Raw genomic sequence first — 19,899 nt, forward strand, 5'->3', positions numbered from 1 at the left:
TGTCAAAACAAAATTTGAGAACCCTCTCTGAACTTACTAGTTTCCAATTTCTGTGTATGTACATTGTATTTATGTATGTGTGTGTGTGTGTGCATATATATTATGTGATATATATACATGTTTATATATGCACACAGTTCTCACTCTGTTTTGAATTTAAATGAAGGAGCTACACTACATGGTCGAGACCCCTTCTCACTATTTATATATTATATTATACACATATATATATATATATATATATATATATATATGTATATATTTTGTTTACGTCCCAAGCCCTTGAAAAAGACCCGTAATTAGGTCAAAAGCTCAGTAGAATTAAAGGCAAAGTGAACTTACTGCAACGTTTGCCAGCAGCCATTCCTCAGTCACAAATATATATATAGTCTGAAATGTGGTATACTATAAAAATTAGCTATATATATGTATAATTATGTACGCATACACACAGAAAAGGATGAGCATCATAATGAAAGTCAGAAAAGATTCAAATCATACAAGTACATAAATATACCTGGTATATTATAAGCAATCAGCCATGATTCCATAATAGAAAGATGCAGTGCAACTTTGTTCTGCTTTATGAGACCATTTTGGCAAAATCTGCTTAAAACATATTTTCTCCCGCATTTCCATTAGATTTAGCTTTCTCCCACCAACTTTAATTTTGGTATGTAAAATAAAGGCTAAGAAAGCACCTAAAAGTGTGCATGCATCTGTAACCCAAGAGCTTTCAGGGCCCTTATTTTGGCCTGGCCTTCTGCAGATCTCGCCTACAAATAAAAGGATGTGGCACTTTGTGCTTGTGATGTGCACTGCACATACTAGGTGTTACAAAAAAAAAAAAACATTTCCACTTTTGATCCTTCATAGTTCGAAAAGTATATATCAGAGAAAACTGTCATTGATATGAGTAAATAGCTGAATGGTGTACAATTTTGTTGGATGTGATTTGAATATGAAAGCCTATATTAGTTTCATGAAACTTCAAGATTAATTTCAAAGTAAGGTTCCAGATTTTGGTCAAATTTTAACCCTCTGTACAAAACTTGAACTTAACACAGGAACTAATGATGTGTATGTGAGTGTGTGCTTACAATGACCCTGAACAATGGACATGGTTACCACCTGTTCAGAGCTCTGCTCCAAGGCACATGAATGCTTAATTAATTATTCATGATGGCTGGGGGGGGGGGGGGGGGGGCACTGCTAGTCTGAATTCATGGCAAAGGGTGAAATGCATGCACATGAAAAAAGAAAGCACATGTTTCCATGTGCCTGCATACACCACATTTCAGAATGAATAAAGACTAGCAGTGATAGTGGAATTCCTCATGAATAAATTTTAGAGCATTCAAATCATGGCCATTGTTCAGGACCATTGTCTGGGTGTCAACTACACACTCCCATACACACCAATTGACTCCTGTGCAAAGTTAAAGTTTTGTACAGAGGGTGGAAAATAGAGTAAAATCGGAAACCTGACTGAAAAATAAATCTTGAATTTAATGAAACTGATTTATGCTATAATTTTTAAATTACCTCCAACAAAATTTTACACTTTTTAGCTGTTGCTCATATTAATGTCAGTGTTGTCTGACATATAGTTTTTTTTAAACTGTATAAAGGATCAAAAGTGGGAAATGTTTTTTGTAACACCTAGTATATACATGTACATTATATTGTGCCCACATTTGTGTGATCATTCTCTAGACTGATAGGGGGTCCAGGCAGGAGAATCTCCAGTTTAACCCGTTGAAGACGAGTCCCGAGTATGCTTGGGCAGGCATCTATGGGAAATGCATGTTGTAGCAAAATCAAACTGTCCTCAGTGGGTTAAGAGATGCTTTTTTTTTTAATCTTTTATTTACAATTGTATATGTTTTATTGATTTCGACTATTGGCATACAAACATGCTTGGGTTTGGAGTCGCTGGATTTGCAGTTTCATGTAAGTGATGTTCATGTTGTACCAGTTTAGTGTATTTCATATTTGGTATCTTGTGTAGGTATAAAAGAAAATAAAAAAACACGCTTCATCACGGAAATGAATACACTTGAAGATTTGCATTTAACAAAGTTACAAATAAAAAAATGCAGAGTATGAAGAACTTCTACTGCAACTACCAGCTCACTTTGGCACAAATTTATCAGCTGTCTTGGACATTGCTGAAGAAAAAAAAACAACAACTGAGAGACAAGAGAACTTGCATCACAGTGCTCATAAAACTATAATCCTCTTTGAGGTGCAATACCATACCATACCATACCATACTAAGACAAATAAAGTCGAATCACACACAACTATCTACTCTCGAGTAGATTGTGCACAAAAATATCAAAATCATACATGTATTAGGTCCATTATACATGTGTGTGTGACCTCTCCCTAAAAATGCCATCGCCAGGTTTGTGCAATGCCGCAAAAATTTGCATAGGTTCCAATAATTTTCCTTTTGAATTTCAAGAATAAAAAAGAGACATTAAGACATAATTTTGTGATTCCATCAATGGAAGCTTATGAGACCATGTCATCATCATATCATTAAATTTTTCATATGTAGTCGCTGCTACTATCATTATTCCCATAAAACATGAAAGCTTTAAAGTTCTGGAACCCTCCCCCCCCCCCCTCATTTATAAATACATTTTTTTTCCTATAAAAAAAAATCTCTCCCAATTTACAATTATACTTCAATACCCTGGTAGTTTTACTCGAAGACAACTTGAACATTGTGTGAGGTTTTATTTTGTTGTTTCATTTCATTTCTTCCCTTCCAAAAGTCAGGTAATCTTGCACAGAATCTGTTGAATATGTGACCCATTAATCATCCAGTCAGGTACAAGCATTTGTAAAAATTGCAGGATACGAATAATAAGCAAATAATCAACTGCAAAGGCGATAGTACAATCTAACATCACTGAGGTCCACGAGGTGTCTATCAGGCCGAGTCAAAGGTGAGGGCTGATAGACACCCCAAGGATCAATGAGGTAATTTTAGATTGTATCCATTGCCTGAGAAAGAGATGATTATTTGCTTTATATTCAACATCAATCGACAAACTTGAGACTTGATAAAAACATATTCCATCAACCATGCAGATTTTTATTTTATAATCGTGCTGAATATTACAACACAGGCGGTACAACCGTGGCCCGCGGCAGTCGAATGAACGAGACTCACATTAGATCGAAGACAATAACAAGAACTTGCTGGTGCATCTACGGGACTTGGCCCTGGCCGATAGATACCTGAGTGATACCTTTATCGATTGCAATCGCAGGTGTAATAAAAAGTGCTAAAGAAGAAGTATATCAAACATGTGAAAGTACATGTTCCACAGCATGGATGTTGGGAGAAAAACATCTCTTGGTCACATGTTCCAAATTTAAGTGATCCCATTGGTCAAACATACTTATGTGGGACATAATCTCAGATAAAGGTAAGTGTTATTCTATACACAGTGCAATGGCATATACACACAGCACAGGGGAGAGTATCTTGATGCAGAAACACTCTCACACTACTGTAAAAGTGAAAATTTTCACAATGTTGAAATTTTTGTACATTTTGTGCAACCAGACACTAGCACAAAAAATAAAAGCACTCAAATATCTTTGTTTACCGTATGTTCCAGTAGTCGATGTCTTGATTCCACAGAATTAAAAACATGCAAAACTCTTCTTATCCGGCCGAACGTGAAAAATAAGTTGTGCAAAAATATCCACTTTTACAGTATTTGCCCAGTCACGACAGAGGTACACACAGAACATGTTGACTCAACAAAAAGCTCTGCTAAGACTAAATTTTATCAATCATTTTTCAAATAATGCTACTAGAAAAGAAGAATCCAGTGAGGCAATAAGAAAATCTATTACAATTGACTGATATATCATTTAATGTCAATCTCCAATCTTAATCCAAGACCTTGGGATGTGGGACAATCAAGATTGCAGCAGCAAATGGATATAACAATGATAAAAAATGAGAACATACAAATTTCTGCAGTATTGGGTTGATCGAGACTTGATCGTCACATATGCATTGAATAACAGAATTTGTGGGCACTCTGAAAAGTGAGGGCTCAAAATGCCTGTGATACTACAAGAGCCTGCCGACTATTACTGGGACCTAACTGTTTGTAGCTCCACAGTTTAGTGTACTTTCACTTTCACATGAAAATTACCATCTTGTATACTTTAATACACAAACTGTAAGGGAATGGGGTAGTATGTACTCTGATGCTATGCATTGTACCCAATATAGAAATGGAGGTTTATAAAGTGCAGTTACCCGAGTAAATCATGACATGACAGTTTGCCTCTCTTTGTTTATTTGGTTGCTGTTGCTGTTTTTTGGGTTAAGTTGTGTCTTTGACAATCCCACAAGTGCTCCATACCCCCCCCCCCCCCTTTCATCTAGAATGCTTGGTATTCTCAACATCATGTAGAAAATATGGTGAATTGACCACATATCGAAAAACGAAAATAGACATTTCAACCTCCTTTAAAGAAAGAATGGCAACCTGTTTTATGTTGTTGTTTGAGGGTTTGCTGAGCATCGTGATGCAACTTTTTGGTAACATGGCAAGTGTTCAAGTAAGTAAGTTTGATCTACAATGTATCAGCGACAGCATACTGGTTCAGGACATGCAATCTGAGATTAACACTACAATGGGATGTCATTCATTTAAGGAGTATGACATTGGTTTGCTATAGACACGTTCAGCTGAAATGCCCCAGTCAATCACAGCGAGGCTCCCACGCATCCCTTCCTGGAAGGAAAAATTTTCCCGAATGGTCTGCGTCCAAGCTACAGATAATTACCTTCACTTACGGAGAGTTAACATTTAGTTTTGGTTACTTGCATAAGTCTGGATCCATGGCGATTCCCTGTAAAATTTTGAAAATTTTGAAAATTTTGCAGGCTTGGCGCCATAATTTTGCATTTCATTACGGATCAGTTACAGAGAGTTACGTCTACTAACTTCCCTGCGGATGCCTGCAACTGTGCTGCATCCACTTATCCATGTCTATCCGTGGCAGACATAACTCAACGTATGCGACTGCGTAACTTGGGCTTAACTCTTTATGTGCCATGGTGTAAACCCACTGTGTGCCACATTATTCTGAGACAGCAACATAGTCATGCTTTAGGGAAACATTCTGTTTTTTTAAATCTATTAACTTAAATAATTTTTTTTTTTTTTACCCTGGACATGTAATACAGCTGTAGAGAACATGCCAAGCTTTGCTTTGATGTAGATTGTATGACAAATCTATGATAGTGTTTCTTTCAAATGAACAGTAGCTACATTATTGTACAGGAATAACTTTTGCACACAAAACAGTGACAGAAATTCAGAATTTACTCGCAAAGCCAGTAGGGAACACCACCTTATAGCCAAGCACCACATAAAATGCAAGCTACATGTGACAGGAATGGAATTGCATGAAACACTTTCACTGTACTGTGGGATTTGGCGGTTTATTGATCGGTTTGGGTGGGTTTGTGCATTTGAGCAGAATATGCGAAGTTGGCACGCCGTCGACTGAGTAGGGCGTGCAAACGTAGCACGTAAAGAGTTAATAACACCTTCCTGAAACCTCACATCAAGATGAGAGAGAAAACTGTTGTCATCTCCCTTTCTTTGTTCTTTATAACCCTTCACACTGGCTGCAATGGACTCAACCATGCCCTGAAAGTCCAAGAGGGAATCTTCGATGCTGTATCCCCCCAAATTTCACAGGGAGAAAACTTGATCTACGGCACTATTGATGTCCTGACCATTCTCAGGTTTTGTAATCTGGATTCTTGGCAAGCAAAACTTCCAAAATAGTCTGTACATCTAAAAATATATGCATTTATCTAAGCACTGTGACCCGGACTCCATACAGAGGTAAGTGCACGAGGAAGTTTCACCCTTGGATCCAGGATAAGTGTCATATAAATATTTCAAAGTTCTCTATAATCTGGCTCTTCATGTCCCATCTTTGATGTTCCGTCCTTTTTTCCACTTCTTCTTCCCCATCTTCCCACTGGGTTTTGCCGATGACTTTTCGACCTTGGGTTTTTTCAGCGCCGCTGTCAAGTCCAGGTCACCCGATGGCAATGTTGACTTGTTCCTTGTGGGCGACAGACAGGAGAATGAAAATGTGACGTCATTTACGATTGGTTCAAAGGGGAACATTTGGTCATGTGACTGTGATGTCATGAACAGCTACTTATCACCACTTCTGTAAACAATATGCCATTATTTTTTAATACTTCTCAATAAGCTACATGATTTGAATTACTGTAAAAGCTGTAATTTTTGCACACAGATATTTTTGCGTATGAGGTTACAGACATTTTCGTTGTTTTTGCAATTCGACACCAAGTATCAGCGTAACAGCACTAATAATGCCTGTCCATTTGCGATATTTTCGTGTGTTGTTAAATTTGGGCCCAACAGTGATTTCATGAAAATCAAACCCTTGCAAAAATAACAGGTTTACAGTATTGTCCTGCATATCTTACTTCTACATAAATCCAACATCTAAATATTTTCGCACATTTATTTGAACTTCCCTATCAAGCCTCTCTTTCTATCTCTCTCTCTGGGTAAATACATGAATACATGTAGAACACACTCAAACACATCAAAACATCACATGAATTATATTCTGTCATATCCTATTAATATTGTACCATCTTGAATAATATCCATAAATTTGTGTGGGTATTTGCACATGTGCAGGAATTTGTGTGTGAGCAAACAACAAGACAAGGGTGCACTGAAATGCCTAGTTTGAGGTTCTCACAGAACACTATGCAAGATTACTGTATACGCTGAATATTTCGCGAGGTTTTTACTTTCGCGACTTTCGAGAGTCAGGTGCTATTCGCGAAATCAAAGACACACGAAAATATTGACTCTGCTCCCGATGTGAATGTGACGCATGAGTGTACACTTCTCCGTTTAGTACAGGACTCCACGATTGCAAATTTAGCCAATCGCAAAGTCGTCGGGAATTCCCGATTCGCGAAAATTTAGAGTCACGAAATATATGATGTATACAGTATAACACTACACTAAATAACACTACACAGGAAGATAGCTATGAATGAAAATAGTCATCATTCTCTCAAAAATAAGGAAGAATGGTGGACTCTTCCATGCCTTAATTTTCACTGTTTACATTATTTACTTTTTTTATTCCCATCACTGTTTTTTTTTTTTATGCTAACTTTGGTTACTTGCTGATAGAAAGTTCCTCTTCAGTGGTTACCATGGCAACCCATGAAGATGTACCCCTCACCTGTTTGGGAGTGGTTCCAGCTCCCCACCTCCAAGGGTGACCGTCTCCTCCTCCTCACTCTCCCCATCTGATCCCCTGGAGACAGACTCCTCTGTACGAGGACAGTGAAAGTGGGACAGGCACATCATTATAATGCTCATTTACTGTAAAAGTGGATATTTTCGCGCGACTACTTATTCGCGCTTGGCCAGACGAAAAGAGTTTCGCGTGTTTTTAATTCCGCGGAATCAAGACATCAACCACTGGAACATACGGCATGCAAAAATATTCGCGTGCTTTTATTTTCGCGCTTGTTTTTTGTTGCGCGAAATGCGTGAAAATTTCAACACCGCGAAAATTTCCACTTTTACAGTACCTTTAAGTTACTATCATTCAAACATCAGCTATTAACAAAGCTCTATGTCACATTACTAGGTTACTGGGAATTGGCTCAAAGACCAACTACAGGTAATCAAATTATCTTCTAACAGCACGAACTCTACATAAGTCAGTGGTTCTGTCTCAACCTCCACAGGTCTCCGCGAGAACTCATTAGCAGCCATGTCTCTGGAATACTTTTGTGGAAGCAGAGGTCAGCAGGTACTACTGCGAAGCAAACCTAAAGGTAACAAGGAATTGTAGTTTGCGAGCAAAATGTTTTTCAATGTAAGTTCATTGACCTTTTGACCTCTGACCTTGTTGGACTTTTCTAATATTCACACTTGACCAGCATCTTTAGGTGATGAACCTATGGTGTGAATTTGGTGGACATCACTCAAAGCTGTGGCAAAGTATTGAGAGTACACCACAATACTACGAGTATAGTGTCTATCAGGGAAAGTTCAGTGACTTTTAGAACTTAACCAGCATTTTTCAAGTATTCCTCACACAGCAATGACAATCAGCTCATGAGATTGTGGGGATCAAGAAAACACCAGTTGGACTTAGCTAGACAGACATTACATCAAATGCATCTACATGTTATTTTACTGATACACATGGGACTGCATCAGTTTTATCCGTATCAGGGCAATTACCCTCCGAGGCTAAATACTGGTTAGTGATAAGGTTAGAGTAAAGATTAGGGTTAGGGTTAGGTTTAGGGTTGGGAGTTTGGGTTAGGGTTAGGATTAGGCTCAGGATTAGGGTTAGGGTCAGGGGATGGGGATGGGTCTGGGGGTAATTGCCCAGAGGGTAATTGCCCTAGACCCGTTTTATCATCATTCTACAGCTGTTAACAGTCTACCTTTTCTTCTGTGGCTTGTTTTTGTTGCTACGGGAACGCTGTCATCCTCCTCAGACCCAGCCTCTCCCTCCAGGTCTTCCTCCCCAGCCTTGTCACCATTCTCCTCCTCCTCCTCCTCCTCCTCCTCCTCTTCTTCAGCTTCCTCCTCCTCCTCATCTTCATCCTCATCATCCATCCAGGAGTTGGTGAGCCCCTCCCCGATCTGTGCCATCCCAGGTTCCTTCACTGCTGGTTTGCTAACTCTGTGTGGTGTACATTGGGAGCAGTCTGTTAAGGAATCTTGACTCCACTTAGCCATCCCTAAAATGTTCTCTTGCTTTTCTTTCATGACATAATGATATTTTACTGCGATCTATATAGTGCATAATATCTATCCAAGATAATTCTCAATGTTCTTGACATCAGCATAACACTATGTTAAAAAGCAACATGTATATTTAGATATATATGAAATTGAAATATACTACTTAAAAATAAAAATGGAACATAACATTCGTAAATTGTCAAATGTCCTAGTTTTGACAGGCATAGTGGAAAAAGAAGTTGCGAGGATAATCTCAGAATGAGTGCTGGGGTGTGCAGGCGAACCAGCTTGGTGATGTAGTATGGAGAGAGATCATGTAGTGCTTCAAAGCATGTAGTGTGTATCTTCAACAGAATGTCTCTTTAACCAGTGCAGATTAAACTAGAAAAGCACTCTGAGAGCGCAGACCTCCGCCAAGCATGCAGCTCCACCACTGATCTTGTTCTTCCATAGAGATATCAGTGATTTCCACCCATATAGATACGTACCGCCCGATTTCCTAATATAGAAGCCTTTGTTACGTCACAAACCCTTAGCTGCACGGCGCGCCTCGCCCTAGCAGAAACTAGAGCACGCACTTTATAGTGCGCACATGCAAACCTCAAATACGCGCAGCCTGAACTCCCAAGTTCATTGACCCTATTTGCCAAAATATCAAAAATCCTTCATAAATTCCCCACAAATTCTCGGATCACTACCAAAAGTTAATCGTTTGTTACTTGTGTCATTCTCAACCTTTCCCGCAAGTTTCATCCCAATCCGTTCTCTACTTTTTGAGTTATTTTGCACACGGACAAACGAACTAACGAACTAACGAACAAACCAACGGTAACGAAAACATAACCTCCTCACTTGGCGGAGGAAACAAGACTGGTAAAATTGGCGATGTGATGCACTAGAATACTGCATTATCTATCATTCATAAATATTTTCAGTGAGAGCTAATCATCAGCTTAATCTCTGTCACATTGTGACGACAGCAAATTAGGTAATTAGCAGGATACTGTAATGACAGTTCCATTTTTATTTCTTTTTCTCCTCCTTCCCACAACTGCATGTATAAGAGTAATATAAAACAATATTAATATTGAATCAAAGGAAATTGAATGGATTTTACCTACATCTCGATTGAATCCCTCTGAACCAAACAACATGCCTAACCGAAGCAAAAATGTGTCTTCATTGTGAACTGATTTTCAGTCGTTTTCCTTGACATGAACATTAAAACCTTGATTATTTTGAAACCCCAATACCTTAGGTATCTACATATGTAAGTTTTCGCCATGTGTACGATTTCCCTCTCTTGGTAGCATAATCACTGCTTTCTGATGGTTTTCCAAACAAATCTAAATGAGTTACCAGGCACAACAGGGCAAATTCTGCGACCACAGGCTACCCTTGTACGTAGAAAGGATACACATGCTCCACTGCTTCCTCCGACTCCATGAGGTCATTGACCTCTTCCTCTAGCCCGGAGGTGTCAACCAGCTGCTCGGCAATGATTTTGGCTGTTATCAAGTTCTTTGGGTGATTCTCAGCAAAGCCACACTTCTTACCCTCAGCTCTGGTGGCATGACCGTTGCAGAGTACAAGGGAATGAAAAGAGATAACTCACGCCAACCTAGATTATGTACACTTAATTTAACCACGATTACATGGCTGGCAGATTTGCTCTACACCGAGATTACTTCTGTTCAAATATGTACGAATTCTTGCATCAAGTTAGTTGGTTTTATTGCAACTGACTGACAAACTTCTCTTCACCAACATAAACAGGCACAGATTACTTAGTGTTAAAGTAATAGCCATGACAAAAAATCATGGGCATACATATTTGGGTTGGACTCCAACCAACAGTCTCCTGATTACTACTCAGGTGTCGTATCCACAAGACTACCGAGCTTCCGCTCACCTGTGTGAATTTAATATTTGTCCTGGAGACAAATCTAGCTAGCATTCTACCCATTCAGGGACTAGGAGCAATACTGTATAGCAATATATTTAGCGAGTCTAAATTTTCGCGAATCAGGACTTCCCAACGATTTTGCGAGTGGTTAAATTCGCGATCGTAGAGTACTGTGCAGAACACAGAAATGTATACATGTACGTCACATTCATATGGGGATCACAGTCAGTATTTTTGTGTGTCTTCAATTTCGCGAATAGTACCTGACTCGCAAAATTCACGAAAATAAAAACCTAATAAAATATTTGGCGTATGCAGTATTTGTGTGCTCATATTTGAGGTGCACCCCCACTCTTGGTATTTCCCTATATACTGTATACGGCAAATATTTCGCGAATTTCGCGAGTCAGGTGCTGTTCGCGAAATTAAAGACGCGCGAAAATATTGACTCTGATCCCGATGTGAATGCGACTTACGCATGTACATTTCTCTGTTCAGTACAGGACTCCACGATCGCGAAATTTGACTACTCGCGAAATCGTCGGGAATTCCCGATTTGCGAAAATTTAGACTCGCGAAATATATGGCGTATACAGTAGATAAAGGTGTGCCTTTTACACATCACCTTACAGTAATCGCTGCAAAATATTTCTGGAGCTCACGATACCTTGCTCTTGTGTCATTCTCCAATGCTTGCTTGATGATGTCGGTGAGTTCAGACACCTTCACAACAGCGATCTTGCAGCACCTCAATATCTGCATTGGGTATAAACGTCAAGTTAGTGACACGCAATCATCATTTAAATGTAGTATAAATATGAATCCCCTAAAGCTTTCCTTATCATTAGCCACTATGACAGATGACAGTAATCTACATAGCTGGTTGTTGAAGCATCTAAATTTGTATAACAGAAAGGGCAGCTTACCACAACATTCACTCTCACAAATGCAAACATCAAAATTTGATATGAATTTCTGATGGATAGATTTAACTGTGTTTTCTTGGAATGTCTTTATAAGGCATCTTTCAGGTAGATATTCACTCAAGCTACATGACACCATGTGCTTACCATGTGAATTATATCAAAAGTTGCAATTTTTCTGTTTTAGTTATAATTGTCTCCTTTGTTCAGCAAAAAAAAAAAATAAATCAAACTTTTTGGGGATGTATACTCAAAAAAAGTGACCCCAACAAAATTGACAGGCCATGACTTTCATAAGGATCTCTTTGTTTTTCCTTATTTTTAGATATCTCAGTCATTTCAAAATTGATTTTCATCAAATAAACTTTTGATTCCCCTTAGAATTGTATGCTCTTTAACATTTCATAGAGTACGACAGTTTCTAAATATCTCACCAAACGTTACAATCTGAATCCTCACCTTAACCAGTACTGTACAGACACTTAAAAGCTTTTTGTTTGTTTGTTCATTTGTTTTAAAGGGGGTTGTTTGTTTGCTTGTTTATTCATTTATTTATTTCTCTCTTTTTTTGCGGCGGGAAATTCACTGGTTCCCATCACTGCACCTGTTCCTTGAGAAGCAGCATGCTACCGGTGACCTGCATGGTGCACAGCTCCCGGTGGACGTTCATCCCAATCACCACGGTACCCTCCATGACCGCCTCCTCCTTCTCTGTTGGGTCTACCAACAGATACGTCCTGTCGAAACAAAATCACAGTCGGATGGCTCTGAGTGAGTGGAGAAGCCCTGAAGATGAGCAGCAGCTTTGAAATATCTTCACCAGCAGGGGAGCAATTTGTTTGAATGCACAGCTACTAATATTTAGGATGAAGCATTCACAAAGATCATTGTGTAAAAGTCTATGCACATTGTGGGTGTGGGCGCGGTAACTCTCTTTTGCACTCAAGTGGGGGTACCAAGTGTTCCACTGTGTTAGATGCAAGTCAAACACTCTTACATACTCCTAGCTTAGAAGCCTCTAATACTCTTGAAATACCTACCTTTTCATCTATAAAGTGATATGCCTTAATGATATATAAAATAATAATGAATAATATAATATAAAATAATGTCCATAAAATATGAAATCTTGTGAAATTCTCTCTAGATCTGCTTGATAGCCTTATCCCAAAGTGACCTCACAGATTGTTGCAGTCTTCTTATTTTCTACTCCCAAGTCTGACTGTTGATCATGTCTTCCTAGTAACTTTGATGAGTGAAACCTTAAAGAGGGTGCTTGCTTCTATGAACAGACTAATATGAAAATGAGGTCATGAAATAAACATGTCCCCACATTATGCAAATTCATGCTGTAGGATTGTACATATAGTTGAAGAGCATTTGACTTGGTTGAACTGAACTCAGTGGCAGGTATAACTTTTGGATGTGAGACCCACATGACAAACAAAAAAACCGACATGACTCCTAGTGCCTCCACTTTTCACTCACCCTTGATGGTAGAATGCAAACGTGACACAGACAGGCATATGGTGGATATTGAGAGGTACAGGGTCCCTGTCGAGGGGCGAATGCTGGGGGTCAGAGGTAGATAGAAAGATAGATAGATAGATAGATAGATAGATAGATAGATAGATAGATAGATAGATAGATAGATAGATAGATAGATAGATAGATGGATGGATAGATGAAGAGATGGAGATAGAGAGGAAAATAGAGAGAAAGATAGACATTTTGAGAAAAAGATTTGATGGTGGTTATGAATCATTTGACCCAGTATGCCATATTCAAACATACCTACCAGCAAAACGTAATCTCTGAAAATCCTCTCAAGCAAACTTTCTATTTGGTCTATCCTTTGTTTCAGTCTCAAGAGAGTCCAACACAACCCATCACAAGATATCATTCCTCAGGATTGAGATGCTACATTCCTTTAGTCAATCATGCATCAAAGCAAAGTGTTCTATCAATTTGTGTTTCGGGATTACATGAATTAACACCTTGTTATAACTGCCTAGTATTTTTGCTCTGTTTGATTTTGTTTTTCTATTCTATGAATTATGTGATTTCGAAATTATAGCTACAAAGTCCTGATCTAATAATTACTTTTAAATGTCACTCAAACTTTAGCAAATTAAGAGCTAAAACTGTCAAAATTGTTAGCAACAGCTAAAACTGTCAAAACTATGAAAATCATATCACATTCTATTCCAAAACATAAAATGTTATCTACATTTACACCAGGAAAGTTGAAATTCATTTGCCAAGACAATGTTCCTGAAGAATGAAAGTATTTCAGTTTTTTTCTTCACTTTATATGACAATTAAGGCAAAGTAACAAACATCCATATTAACGGGGGAAACTTCACACATGTAATTACAGGGGAAACTCGGTATAACGAACACTGCTATAACGAGATATCGGTTATAACGAGGAAATTTTCCCGGTCCCAAATTTCCTTCCACACAAGTCTATGTAAAATGCTACTCTTATAGCGAGATCGGCTATAACGAAATTACTGCTATAACGAGATAAATTTTGTGACTTCCAAACAAAGAAAAACATAGTCAATCAAACCTGCTATAGCGAGGTAAAGCAAAATGCCTTCGGTAAAGCTTTACTTCGCCTGTGCTATCATCTTCCGAGATTGGAAAGCCTGATGCGCCAAAAACTGTCTTGTATACACATAATCATTTTCTTCAGTGCACTCCAGCTAGCACTGCATGTTGTACGTGTGTGTGTGTGTGCGCGCACACTGATACATGCAGAAAATGTGGTGGGACGGCCATATGTATACATGACATCATCATGACGTTTAGCAGGTGTGAGGCAATCTGATGCTGTGATTGGCCTTCTACGTAGGGAATTCCCCATCTTCACACACACGCAGTCATAATGCATACAGAATGTGTCATATACACACACAGCATTGTGCAGACCATATTCAAGCTTTCCACACAACACACACCCATACGATAACCACATACCAATCCACAGACGATCTTGATGCAATCGCAAGCTATATAAATTTACAAATTCAAACATCTACAATCATTAATAAGAAACACATTCTTGATATTGGATTTCCTTGGTGAAAAACATCTTCTTACCCATAAAGGTGAGTAATTCCCTCACACAATATCATGTTATCACAGTATTGATTGAAATATGATGGGTAGTCCCACATGTGCAAATTAATGTCTTTATGTTATGCCCTCTTTTATGCCTACTGATATAACGAGATATCGGCTATAACGAGGAAAATGACTCGGTCCCGACCATCTCGTTATATCGAGTTTCCACTGTATCAGTAAAACTCTAAATGCTACGTTGAGTAACAATAAAACTGCAAATGTAATGATGGAACAATTACAAAGTGCACTCACAATGGTAACATTTTCCCCTATCACAGTCACATCTGGCCTGCGGAAGTGAGAGAGTGCAGCTATTGCAGCCACGCTGGCACAGTCCAGTATGCTGCCATCAAAGTTCAAGATGTGCACGTCCAGTCTGATTTGCCACACCTGATAGACAGTACCCAGAAAATGCCAACAAGGAGCAGTTAAAAGGAAATCAAACAATGCATCAAATGATAAGCAAACACATGAATAAATGAATTAATCAACTAATAAATCATAAATAAAATGAATAATAAATATCAGAGAAATTCAAATAATGTTTGATTTTTGAAATTCATGAATTTCTTCCGTCGAGAAGATTTTCATTGCAACTGATCGACAAATTGTCTTACATCGACAAAAAATAAGCACTGAATTGATCAGTGTCTTAGTAGTAGCCATAATAAAAAAATCATGGGCGTACATACTCAAGCAGGATTCGAACCTACAACCTCCTGATCTGCGGACAGGCGTCATCTCCACTAGACCACCGAGCTTCCGCCCGACAGCAAGTGTTGGTTCCAATCCTTAGAGCATGCAGTAGGTACTGCATAATTATTTGAATAATTACTCAGTATCCGCTGCATGCTATAAGGATTGGAACCAACACTTGCTGTTGGGCGAAAGCTCGGTGGTCTAGTGGAGATGACGCCTGTCCGTAGATCAGGAGGTTGTAGGTTCGAATCCTGCTCGAGTATGTACGCCCATGATTTCTTTTATCATGGCTACTACTAAGACATTGATCATTTCAGTACTATTTACGTCGATGTAGGGCAATTTGTCAATCAGTTGCAATGTTTGATTTTGTTATGATACAGCATCTACACAATCAATACACTACATCCTTGAAAAATTTACTATTCATTTTCTGTTATGACTTTTAGTTATTTCAATTTTGTTAGTTTTTTATCTTTAGATATTTCAATTTTTATTATCTAATCAATTATCATTATTTTTATTATCAATGCACTTTTTGGCTAAACTTTGAAGATGAATAAAAAACAAATTTGGAGGACAAGCAGGTAGTAACTTGAAGCTCTGAACCAAATATTGTTGAATGATGATTATGAAAATGATATTGAAATAATACTAATGATATACTATCTAGCAAGGTTACCCTTTCTCCTGCCACGATGCACAAAGATTCCAGGTCTACGGCTCGGGAGTCTTTAATCGTTCTCTCCAACAACCGATTCAGCTCCACACCATGATCAGACAATCTGTCAAGCAAAAAAATTAACACAACAAACTCAATACAAGACCAAACAGTCACAACATGTAGTTGTAATCGATCTATAACATTCCTAGTAACACACAGACACATGTTCAACAAACAATCATCAATCAGTCTGGAGACTATTTTGTTTAAAGAACTGAGGTTCTCTAATATTACATAAACAAAAATGAACAATGCAAATTTCATGTATTGATTGCCGATGCAATGCTGTATACCACCATGTTCAGTTTCATGCTGTGAAAAATGCCATTGACTCCAATTCACGAAGCTTCAAGCTGCAAACGTTTCAGGTTTTGCAATAGTCTTTGCAATGTGATTGCTTTCGATTCTACAACATGTATGACCACTACAATGCAAATAGTGGGCTAGTAATATGGACGGCTGGACATTACCTTCCTGCTTCAAATGTTGGCGAGGCCATGGGTGAGAGTTCAAGGTTCACAAAGAGTTGACCTTCACTGGGTCGGCTTCCCTTCGGTTCAACCACCTCACTCGACACCTGAGCTAGAATTCTGTTGGAGTTTCAAGAAAATTAATTTCTAGACGAAACTTTCAATCTACTTGCCTGTGACAAAAATCATACCAAATGCACACAAATCAGAGTACCATTTTGTAATCCTGCAGTTCATAAGAGAATTGTTTTTGTCATATACTAAAAGCTACAATCAGTACAAATTATAAAATTTCATCTTTCTTGTGGACATATCATGCTATTGTGACAAACAAAGGCTCAACAGGGTAGTAAAGATGAAAGGCTAAGAAAACAATAACATAACCTGACATAGAATGTAGAAAACAGATTTCACTATAATGCTGCAACTCTATGATCTGTTCAGTCACTGCTGGACAAGCATTTTGACCAACATACTATTTTTTTAACCTCTTTGACTGCGACAAGTACAATGTAGCTTTGTGATTTGTATCTGATCTTCAGGTGTTACCTCATGGTATCATTTGTTTGTTTGCTGGGGTATCATTGTCATATCGTTGCCATCTTCTTGAGATCTCAACATATATTGTACACAAGCTGATATTGTGAACAGGGGATCCCAAGGAAGAACAGCTGTATCTCATTTCTGCAGCTGAATCTGGGTGATCCTAGTTTAATTCACATTTTAATTTTCATTATCTCTGAATCAAAGTTTTGATTTTATGATGATTTGGAATAACAAACTTGATTGGAAAAAGACAAGAATACCTTGTGTCACCCATGTGAACCATGCAGCATCCTCGCTCTACTCCAAACTCAATCTTGAGCTGCCTGTAGTCGTAGGGTTTCCTCCCATCAAGTCGCTGTGAACAAAATATAATCACATTCATCAAAGATTGTTATGTGCCCTTTTCTAAGAGTTCTAAAGAACACTAAAAAAATGGAAGAATTATGGAACATGACATCACAGTCACGTGACATTACACAGCTGATCATTTAGATATTCCCAAAGGACTCCAAAATGACCAACTGTTAATGGTCATGCACTTCAGGTAAGTAACTTCATCTAATCTAGAATTATGTTTTCACCATTCCACTACCTCCACATTCTCATAATGTTGATTCCCAATTTATGTTTCAAAGATCAGAACTAGTTTAGAGCATTGAAATTGATTTATAAATGCAACAATGGCTCAGCTGGCTCTACAGTGTCATTTACCTTGTACTCTCGTATATGCCCCACGAACACAAAGCACACCCTTATGAAAAGCATTAAGCAATTGCTAAAAAAAATTGACTATCAAAATTAATCATAAATCTCCAGCAACAAGGCATGATCCAATTTGAATCAACTAATGTCACATGACAGCTGACAAGATAATGATACTCCTGTCCTGAATTCTATGATCTGAAGGTGAAAAAAATTTTCCTTCATTAGCTCACTTAAAAAAACAAACTGTGTACCGGTACCAGTATCGATCAATAGGTACGACCAGTAAAAAATTATTATTTAGTGATCAACTGGAGCAAATGCTGATTTATGTCCTCTATTTTGTAAATTTACATTGCTTTCTATATAGGTTCCCCTAGTTAACTAACAGATTAAAAACAACTACATTTTTAGCTTAGTTCCATAAACTTCTCAAGTCAATTTATATTCAAACATCATACAATGCCACTTAAACCTGTTGAGGACAAGTTCCGAGTATACTCGAAAGGCTCGGGCAAGTGTCTATGGGAAATGCGTGTTGTAGCAAAATCAGCTTTCTTCTTCTTCTTCTTGGGTACTGTCCACGTCCAACTGCCCTTAATTAGTACTAGTAGTAACCCGGTGCGGGGCGCTGTAACCAGACGGGTTGGGGTCGCTGGTGCAGTTAAGTTATTAGGCCTTGTAGGGGCCAACCGGACAGGGGGTGCGCTGACCAGTGTTTATTGCGCGGAGAGAGATCGAGAAGATTGGAATCTAAACCTAGTTGCTTTGCTCTTGTATGTAATGAAGGATTGCTGCTTTGTGCCTGTGCTATTCTGTGGTCTCTCATTAATTCATCTAATTCAAATCAAATCAAACAAGTTCTGTTCTAATTCGTTCACATTTGGTTCCTTTCCTTCTTACTATTAATTAGTAAATTTTAATGGCCCTTTGAATTATTAAAAAAGAAAAAGACCAACACGCAACAGTGAGTGACCAACAACCACCCAAGTCGTGCAAGTGTAACCTCGTCGCGGGGCGCTGTTTTACGGTACGTATTTGTCCGTATGGGGTCGCTGCTGCGGTTACCCAAGTGGTCCCGCCTCACATCCAACTGGACCCCATGGAAGACCAGCTTAGCATAGCTGAATATGGGTTATCCAGCCATCTTCTCAGATGGAAATGAACAAACAAACAAACATAAAATTTATTACTGTAACAAACAGACAACACGAGTGACAGCAATGGGAAACTGCACAAACATAAACGTGAACATGTGGGACTGTGAGTGTGGTCTCTTGCCAAACTTCGAGTTCATTACATTGACGTGTATTATCATAATGCATTAAACTTAATAAGGATCCTTTGCTAAAATATATCATTTCGACTCAATAGAGTAAATTGTTGTTATATGCTTACCCGTGAGTCTTCGATGGCTTTTAAAATAAAGTCACGCTCTAAATTCGACAGCGGTGTAGCCATGGTGGTAGTGTGTGTCCCATGCGTTGACGCACTCACGTGTGCAAAGTAGGCAGGTGTGTGTATTATGTTTGTGTGTACGTGTATCGATATGGTGTGTGGATGATCCAGATCAGAGTTTGTCAGACGGCTTTACAAATTACAATGTAAAAAAGAAAAATTAAGAGAGTAGGGCTTAATCAATAAAAAAATGTCCTGAATTAACTACGATAAAATTTTTAAATGATTTAAAGGATAAACAAAAGTATACTGTGAAGGATTTCATTTTAGAAATGAGAAAAAAAAAAATAGAAATAAAAAGTACCCCCCCCCAAAAAAAAAAAAAAAAAAAAATCCAGCAATGGTAGAATACTAGTATTGGTGGAGATGAGGACTGGGTTTTTAACTTTTTGCGAGATACCAAGAAACCACTTATGAAATAGTACAGAGCATACCATTCTAAGAGGAATTTAAAGTTTATTTGATAAAATTCGGTTTTGGAATGGCTGAGACATCCAAAAACAAG

General features: G+C 38.3%; 1 protein-coding gene across 1 annotated transcript; it reads right to left on the reverse strand.

Moving 5' to 3' along the window:
• Positions 1-5,984: 5,984 nt before the first annotated feature.
• On the reverse strand, positions 5,985-19,420 carry LOC139721633 (exosome complex component RRP45-like). Its single transcript, XM_071632963.1, has 12 exons — positions 19,335-19,420; positions 17,495-17,589; positions 16,689-16,808; positions 16,177-16,279; positions 15,048-15,185; positions 13,152-13,234; positions 12,268-12,400; positions 11,408-11,496; positions 10,252-10,398; positions 8,531-8,772; positions 7,306-7,396; positions 5,985-6,129 (listed from the first exon to the last, which is right to left on the reverse strand). Exons 1-12 carry the CDS (start codon positions 19,395-19,397, stop codon positions 5,985-5,987), a joined length of 1,449 nt encoding a protein of 482 aa, XP_071489064.1. The 5' UTR covers positions 19,398-19,420.
• Between the last annotated feature and the right edge of the window lie 479 nt (positions 19,421-19,899).

Source organism: Diadema antillarum, unplaced genomic scaffold (genome assembly GCF_040938485.1).
Source record: "Diadema antillarum isolate AM-2024a unplaced genomic scaffold, OU_Dant_1.0 scf00000146, whole genome shotgun sequence".
Lineage (NCBI taxonomy): Eukaryota > Metazoa > Echinodermata > Echinoidea > Diadematoida > Diadematidae > Diadema > Diadema antillarum.

Excerpts from the sequence above, each read along its gene's own strand:
- LOC139721633 (XM_071632963.1), bottom strand. The coding sequence starts at position 19,397 with ATGGCTACACCGCTGTCGAATTTAGAGCGTGACTTTATTTTAAAAGCC. Across the intron at positions 13,235-15,047 it reads TAGGGGAAAATGTTACCATT|CATTCGCCCCTCGACAGGGA; the intron begins GTGAGTGCACTT and ends TCTGACCCCCAG. Across the intron at positions 7,397-8,530 it reads AACAAGCCACAGAAGAAAAG|AGGAGTCTGTCTCCAGGGGA; the intron begins GTAGACTGTTAA and ends GTCCTCGTACAG.